Genomic DNA, 8,952 nt, shown 5'->3' on the forward strand with positions numbered 1-8,952 from the left:
CTACTTGTGGAGAAAGTATTAATCCTCACCAGCTATTTTAACCATTTTATGGATTTAGCTTTTTAGGAATACATCCACACGAGGGAGCTCAGAGTACATTCTTCTCAAAACGTCCTGGTATACGCAAGGCTGCTGGTGAATCTGCACACACTGGAGAAATGTCTGCAGTGACCTTTGTTTGATGGGTCAAGATGAGTTCAGTAATGAATAGCAAGAATTATGAAGTGCATGGCAGTACTTGTATCAGGTTATTACACATGATTCACCAGTTTATTACATTCATTAGTCTTTACTGTTCTGGTGTTATGTTATTCCAGAATAACATTCTTTGAGGACTTTGAATTAATAAATTAGATTACTTTATTTACCTTTGGAATTAATAAAGTTTTAATTTTAATTAAAGATATTAGAAAATACAATTGTGATTAAGCATGTGTGGACTATCTTATCTCAGAATGTAAGCTAGTCCATACTGTTTATTTAATTGTCTTTATCTCTCTTTTGTCATTACTTTGTCTTTATGATTACATTGTGTGCATTGTTATAACTCTTGAAAATATCTTTGCTATCTCGTCTTCTTATATATATATATATATATATATATATATATACATACAGTACAGACCAAAGGTTTGGACACACCTTTTCATTCAAAGAGTTTTCTTCATTTTCGTGACTATGAAAATTGTAGATTCACACTGAAGGCATCAAAACTATGAATTAACACATGTGGAATTATATACTTAACAAAAATGTGTGAAACAACTGAAAACATGTCTTATATTGTAAGTTCTTCAAAGTAACCACCTTTTGCTTTGAGAATGCCAGTCTTGGCATTCTCTGGATGAGCTTCTAGAGGTCGTCACCTGAAATGGTCTTCCAACAGTCCTGAAGAAGCTCCCAGAGATGCTTAGCACTTGTTGGGCTTTTGCCTTCACTCTGCGGTCCAGCTCACCCCAAACCATCTCGATTGGGTTCAGGTCCGGTGACTGTGGAGGCCAGGTCATCTGGTGCAGCACCCCATCACTCTCCTTCTTGGTCAAATAGCCCTTACACAGCCTGGAGGTGTGTTTGGGGTCATTGTCCTGTTGAAAAATAAATGATGGTCCAACTAAACACAAACCGGATGGAATAGCATGACGCTGCAAGATGCTGTGGTAGCCATGCTGGTTCAGTATGCCTTCAATTTTGAATAAATCCCCAACAGTGTCACCAGCAAAGCACCCCCACACCATCACACCTCCTCCTCCATGCTTCACGGTGGGAACCAGGCATGTAGAGTCCATTCGTTCACCTTTTCTGCGTCGCACAAAGACACAGTGGTTGGAACCAAATATCTCAAAATTGGACTCAGACCAAAGCACAGATTTCCACTGGTCTAATGTCCATTCCTTGTGTTCTTTAGCCCAAACAAGTCTCTTCTTCTTGTTTCCTGTCCTTAGTAGTGGTTTCCTAGCAGCTATTCTACCATAAAGTCCAGATTCACACAGTCTCCTCTAAACAGTTGTTGCAGAGATGTGTCTGCTGCTAGAACTCTGTGTGGCATTGACCTGGTCTCTAATCTGAGCTGCTGTTAACCTGCCATTTCTGAGGCTGGTGACTCGGATGAACTTATCCTCCGCAGCAGAGGTGACTCTTGGTCTTCCTTTCCTGGGGCGGTCCTCATGTGAGCCAGTTTCTTTGTGGCGCTTGATGGTTTTTGCTACTGCACTTGGGGACACTTTCAAAGTTTTCCAAATTTTTTGGACTGACTGACCTTCATTTCTTAAAGTAATGATGGCCACTCGTTTTTCTTTACTTAGCTGCTTTTGTCTTGCCATAATACAAATTCTAACACACTATTCAGTAGGACTATCAGCTGTGTGTCCACCTCACTTCTGCACAACACAACTGATGGTCCAAACCCCATTTAAAAGGCAAGAAATCCCACTTATTAACTTGACAAGGCACAACCTGTGAAGTGAAAAGGTGGCTACTTTGAAAAAACTAGAAAATAAGGCGTATTTTCAGTTGTTTTACACTTTTTTGTATAGTACATATTTTGACATGTGTTAATTCATAGTTTTGATGCCTTCAGTGTAAATCTACAATGTCAATAGTCATGAAAATAAAGGAAACTCATTGAATGAGCAGGTGTGTCCAAACTTTTGGTCTGTACTGTATATATAAAAAATTTAAAAATTCCCTTCTCACCCTCCGTGGGTGGCTCTCTCTCTCTTTCATCCTCTGAGCTCGGGTCCTCTACCAGAGGCCTGGGTGTGCCTAGACTGAGGCACACCCAGTCTGTATTTTTTTACGTCTGTAAAAAAATACATTTTACAGACGTATTAAAACTTTAGCTGTCCTGGGATATGTTTTAGCCACTATATATATATATATATATATATATATATAAATTCCCTTCTCACCCTCCGTGAGTGGTCTGTTTCATCCTCTGAGCTCGGGTCCTCTACCAGAGGAGCTTGAGGTTCTCCTCCAGTATCTTGGCTGTGCCTAGAACTGCACATTTCTGGACTGAGATGTCTGATGTTGTTCCTGGGATCTGTTTGAGCCACTGCTCCAGTTTGGGGGTCACTGCCCCGAGGGCCCCGATGACCACAGGCACCACTGTGGTCTTCACCTTCCAGGTGCTGCTGCCTAGTGGCTGGTTTGGAGCAAATGACGGCGAAGTGTGTGGCGAACGTATGCACTGGGTTTTATTATCGAAATGAATCCCGTTTCTCTCTCAAAGCTGGAAGAAAATTTGTATCAAGAGAGTTCCTGCCACTCCTAGATTATGTAAATGTTTTATATATGAATGCTTCAACCAAATGCCTTCAATCATTGAATAATGTCCATCATTGTGCTTTCAAGTTTGAAACAGGTAGCAGGCATCTTACAAATCATTGTGAGTTGTATGCAAAAGCTAAATGGCCTGCTTTAAGCGTACGAAGAAACAATCACTTGGTGATCCTGATTTATAAAACTACTCGGCTTGGCTTACTTCCAATTTTTCACGCTCCAATAGCCTTTTTTTTGCATGTCCTCTGTGTTCGAACAGAAAAAGGGAAGCAAGCATTCAGTGTGATGTCTCCTTCAGCTCCAGTCTTATCTGAAGATGTGAGATCTGATTTAATTGGACTTATCTCTAGTGGTTCTTAAAAACATGTAACTTGATTCCATCAACCAGTGTCACTGCTTTTAAAATGTTTGTAATTTGTTTTAAACTTGTGATATGTTTAAATTTGTTTTAGTTTTGTGTAACCAGCTTGTGTGTTGCAGATTTCTTCCCAGGTCCCTCTTGAAAATGAGATCTTATTTATTATTGTTATAGGATAAGTTTCTAAACTACAGAAAAGTAATTGTTAGGGACGCAGGAACATGAAACTTTGGGCCTCTGTTGATATTTGTTAATAAGACTGCTGTTATGACAGTATTTACTAGAGGTGTGCCGATTGATCGGTCACCGATCATAATCGGGCCAATTTTCGTGAAAAAGTGCATGATCGATGATCATTGGCTCTTGTTGCCCATACCGATCACCTGCATCTCATTTTGCAGCCTGTCTGTGCAGCTGGTCTCCTCTTTCCTTCACTCTGCACAAACGCGCAGCAACAAATCCTAAGCGATGTTGAACTATAACGCACTGAGTGAATGGGGAAGTTTGCATGTTGCGGCGGAAAATTGAAGCACGTCAAAATGCATCAACACAACGAAGCTAATACGACATAAAAACAATGCCATACTTGACGGAGTTTGGCTACATCGAGGCTCACTGCAGTAAAAAAAGACATATGGAGGATCAGATAGCAGGTAAAGCAGCGCACAGCTACAAACACTCACCCGGATTATTAGCATGACGGTCAGAAAGCTAAACCAATAACCTGCAAATTATTTAAGTCTTTGAGCTGCGATGTAAGACGCTGGTTCTGTTCTCGCTGTTGAACCGCTGCTACGTGCTACAGGTAGTAATATTTCACAGACGGAGCGCCGCTTCTGCTCCACCTGGTAGTGACTCTCACACCGAACCTCTGTTTAAAGCTGCAGCATCTAACCTAAAAAAATACATTTTACATACGTATTAAAACTTTAGCTGTCCTAACATGAGACAGATAATCTCTAAAGAAATAATCGATCTCTTTTCTGCTCTGCATAATTACTCCGCTCAGTCAGAAACAGCCACTCAGAACTAGCAGTAATCAGCTAGCCACCATGCTATCAGGAAGTTTTCATTCAGTAACTCAGGATTGTTTATTGTAATGGAATCTGTATTTGCCTTTGAATGTTAAGTTTTATACTTGAATTTCTTTGGCAATGTTGAGAGGTTTTATTTTGGATCTTTGCATTATTTAGCCTCTTCAGAGCCTTCATATGTTATTACTCGGTTAAAGATAGTATTATCAATAGCAGTACAATTTGCAGAATGCCTGTTTTGTTTAGTTTTCTTCTTGGAAAAACAAGTTTTTGTCTAAATTAAGGTGAATTTATGGTTCCTTTTTCCACATAATGAAACCGGTAGTGTTTATGATAAAAATATAATAATAATAATTATGTGATCGGTATCGGTGATCGGTATCAGCGATAAGCCCTCCTTGGTGATTGGTATCGGCAGGAAAAAACTTGATCGGCACATCTCTAGTATTTACCAACATTTAATATATCTTTTTTTATTTGATTACTCAATTAATCATCAAAATACTTAATAGATTACCTAATTACTAAATAATTGTTTAAAACAGCCTTAAAGCATACACATTGGAGCTAATAATGTCAATGTTTTCCCTGCTCTTCTACACTGTTAATGCCAGGCCTCAAACCCAGGACAATATAAACAACGAGATCACTGTTCCAGCAAAGATTGTAGAAGGACAAGCACATAGCCAGCAAGCGCAAACAGTTTCCAAACAAACTTTAATGAACTTCAAGGCTTCAGCTGGATACAAAGTTATTGTGGGCTCCACATCCCTCACTCCTTCAATATCCTGGGAGATAAGACTGCTGCAAACCGATGAACAGCAGTCTCCCAAGATACCAACTGGAAACAGAGCTGACTGGGGAGATTTCAACATCCGGTTTACATGCAAGTATCAGCTGATCACCGAGCCCCAAAAGTTAAGGAAATCGGCTGGCCAACAAATGCATCCTATATTGCATGTAGGATACGATGTAAACAGCACTGTCAGAGATGCAATAGGTTTAGCATGTATGTGAATAATCTAATCGTCTGACTGTTGATTGCAGCCTGTCCACATTAATAGTAGAAATTGAGGACCCCAAAACCAAATTTCATTAAGGACCCCATGAAGGCTTGGGCCGGTGTTATAGATCAACTGGTGGCTAAATCAACTGGTTGAAATCTATGCGCACCGCAGATGTTTGGCTGTGTCGATGCCACCTACAACGCAGATGAAAAATGCTACTTGCATGAAAAAACCGTTTGCAAAACTTTACTATAACTCCCATTTGACGCAAATATGTTTAATTTTGCATGTGAAAATTACATTTCAAAACAATTTTCTAAAGAACAGCCTTCATTGCGCTTTGAAAACACCGCATTTGAGCATAACCAGATCAATGAATAACACAATCCCTTTCACATTCAGGTTCACCAGAATACATTAACTCATAAATAGCCGCAATGTAAACCTAAGTGGATAGTTTCTGCTTTTTGTAACCAGCACTGGAATTGACTCTCAAGTACCTGTTATGCGAGTTGCTTACATTACAGGTAASCAAAAGGTAAACAGTAATTGTTTCATTGCTTTGCGACATTTACTACCCACAGTAAGTGTTGCTAAGCAATAAGGTTGTTGTAATATTTAATAAAATTTAACTCACATACCTGATGGTGTTGCTTGTGGTGTTTATGTGTCCAATTAGAAAGGAATATCAAGTAATGTCGATAAGTTGTACTGTAATAAAATCTCATCTAAATGATATAAAGTTAACAGCTAATGTTGGTGGTGGTGATATCCAAACTGACAAGCCGAAATTATGATAATAAACGTTCCTACATTCCTGTCGGATACCACCAACAGATTATGAGTCATATCTACAGTATGTGTCCGTGTGTTCTCTACTGGGAAACAGTTTGCAAGCTGTTGACGAAGGGAAATCAAATTAAAAACAGAACGAGCCGCATTAAGATTAACTAGTGACAGTCAAACAGGGTCCTGAACGCAATGTTTGTAAAAAATTAGGTGGTTTTGTCATTTCCTGATCAAAACGCGACAAACGTAAATAAACAGATATGAAAATGTCTCTTCTTTCTCTAAGAGCTCTTCAAAACATAATGGTATGATTGAAGAATACTTTAAAAGTTCACTAAACTATACCCCACTTCAAAGGAGACTGTACTAAACAGTTAGAATTTGTACTACCACCCAGCATGACGATCATTTTGCGTCTTTTCAGTCTTTTGTTGACTGACATGCTCTGCAAACATATCAATAAATATAAACAGTTATAATACCATGCAAACTAATTCATTGCTCATTTAATGGAAGCCACATTACTTTGTTTTCACTTTAAGACTTCACTGGGCTGCAGAAGCAAAGCTGTGCAACTTGGTAATCTGACAATATTCTCATAGTTAAAGTTTGTCTGGCAAACCACAATATTACCTCCAAAATGTTGGCAACAAGTTAATTATTTTATTTTTGTAGACAATAAAATAAACTGGTCCAAAAAGGGAAGCAGACGATGGCGCTGCCAGCTAAACTCGTCCCAGCGGTCGCTGAGTTCTGAGCAGGCGCCGTTTTAACCACTAAACTATGACGTCAGCTGAGAGGCTGACGTTCCTACCTGACATTGATCGTCATCTAACGACACGCCGCGCTTTAGGAAGCAAACCTGGATTAACTGGTGACACTTTCAGAATCTCAATTCGAGTGAAGATTTTAACCTGTTTCTGATGGAAAAGTATTGTTTTTTCAGCGATGTCTCATATGGTTGAGAATTACAGTCACTTGATGAAAAGAATAAAGACGTTTAGTTAAATTACGAGAAAAAATATCAACAATAATGCAGAAATGACACGTAGAGCTGCGGTAGCCATGTCTTCTGTAAATGAGCTATGAAATAAAGTGTAACATTACAGAMRCAGTTAAGATTTTGCTATAGTTTCTGTGGATACCTATTTGAAATATCACAATATTAGGAATGTGTGGGAAAACTACACGGCCAGTCGATCTTTTTAAACACTTCATTTTTAATCCCAAGGCTCTTTAACATTTATGTCGGCTTTCAGAGATTAATCTTTGCTTTGAGATCTGGTCATTCCACATCGAGATCTATTTCAATCTTTCTTTGACGAGTTTCAACCTCTGAAGCATAAGTCAGAACAAGTTCTATGTAATTTACAGACTTTGATGGTTTTGCAGATGAACTTTAAAAAAAAAAAGGGGGGGGCAACATATTATATTAGACCAATAAAGTCTTTCTAATTAGTTATTCCCGAGATCTTGGTGGTTGTTTTACGGAATCGGATAGTATTTTTGAAAAGATTTGTAGTTCTTTAAGCTTATCGCATTGTTTACTTCCTGGTTCGGTAAAGGGGTCCTAAAAAGCCACGCCCACAGAAACATCAGTCTTTTCCAGCTGCCACCACCCGTTGATCTATAACACCGGCCCTGCCTCGGAGTTTGGGGTGTTTGCTTGGAGGGTGTTTGTCCCTTAATAAGTTTCACGGTGTTCCTACCGAGTTTTTAGAAACCAATTTATGTCGCATTTACGGCCCCCGCTGAGAAATGGTTACCAATTGTTCATTAAAACACTGACATGGAATGTGGGATAGTAGTAACATGACGAAATTCAGCCACAATGTAAGTGACAACAACCCAAAGCCTAGGGGTTGGAGTGAGAACTTACTTGAAGGTAAGGATGCACAAAGGTCGGTAGGACTTGTGGCTAGTGTTGTCCGCCATCCTTTTCCCCCAGAAATCGTTCCTGAAGATGTTCCGCAAACTGGATCCCGGTCGGACATCCGGATTGTTTACGATAGCCCACACATCATCGTGCACTAACTCCCCGTAGAGAGAGTTGCTGTAGCACAGCGAGCACAGAACGAACAGCGCAGCGTAGCAAGCTGCAGCCCACACCGCTTCCAACTGGAGAAGCAGCCGCCCCTGCTGGTGGCCTTTCTTCTCTCGCCCCGAAACAGTCATGTCGGGCCTGGTTTCCACCGCGGCACCGCTTGGCTGAGGTGAAAGTCAAACACGTCAGAAAATACGACCATACCGTCGGGCAGGCAGCGGCTGAGTTTGCCGAGGTCAGATAGTGTGGATGTGTTGTGCTGCCTTCAGGTTCAGTCCGAAAGTGTAGGGAATTTGGAACATTAGCGCCGGCATGTACTGCATACACCTACTAGAAAATGTGAAACTTACTCCTTTAAGTTTTTCCTGAATTAAATTTCAGCGATTTCACTGATTGGCTGTTCTCATTTTAGTTATGTAATTATTTATTGTTTTAATTTTATGTATTTGTTCAATAACCCACTGATCCCAATATCGGCGTTTCTCGTTTATTACATGCGTTCATTTCCTATTCAGAGGAATGTTGAAAAAATGTGTTGGAAGACAAAACTTTGTTTTAAGTTAATGCTAATAAACAATAGCCTAAAGCGACGTTGATTTTGCTGTTAAATGAACCAACACAACATGCCCGCTTGCCCTATAGCTATACTTGGATGCGTTGGGATGAGAGCTGGATGGAAGTGACAGTGTTAATTCTGCGAGCCAAAGTGGAGCACTTGAATGCGACATCTTCATTGAGCTCGCGACTGTCTTACGCATGCGCAAATATATGCTACCCCTGGTCTTGGGAACTGCAGCAGCTGCAGAGAAGTCTGTGGAGCAGGCAGTGTGAGCGCCACCAACCTATCGACTTCACATGAGCAGCAACACAGCAGAACAAACGATAAGCTTCTGTTTCTTCACGCTGGAGTACGAAGCCCTCGACGGGACATGGGGATTT

The 8,952-nt window shown here is 40.2% G+C and overlaps 1 protein-coding gene across 3 annotated transcripts in view; it reads right to left on the bottom strand.

Moving 5' to 3' along the window:
• Positions 1–8,305, bottom strand: part of tmtc1 (transmembrane O-mannosyltransferase targeting cadherins 1) — a 100,170-nt gene extending 91,865 nt beyond the window's left edge. For 2 of the 3 annotated variants that reach the window (XM_008401213.2, XM_008401214.2), the window contains exon 1: positions 7,849–8,305. In XM_008401213.2, coding sequence (XP_008399435.1) covers positions 7,849–8,144 — 296 coding nt within the window. In that variant the 5' untranslated portion in view covers positions 8,145–8,305. The remainder of the gene's footprint in view (positions 1–7,848) is intronic. The other variant, XM_008401212.2, reaches the window with a different exon arrangement.
• Between the last annotated feature and the right edge of the window lie 647 nt (positions 8,306–8,952).

The sequence above is a fragment of the Poecilia reticulata genome, linkage group LG23 (genome assembly GCF_000633615.1).
Source record: "Poecilia reticulata strain Guanapo linkage group LG23, Guppy_female_1.0+MT, whole genome shotgun sequence".
In the NCBI taxonomy this organism is placed as follows: Eukaryota; Metazoa; Chordata; class Actinopteri; order Cyprinodontiformes; family Poeciliidae; genus Poecilia; species Poecilia reticulata.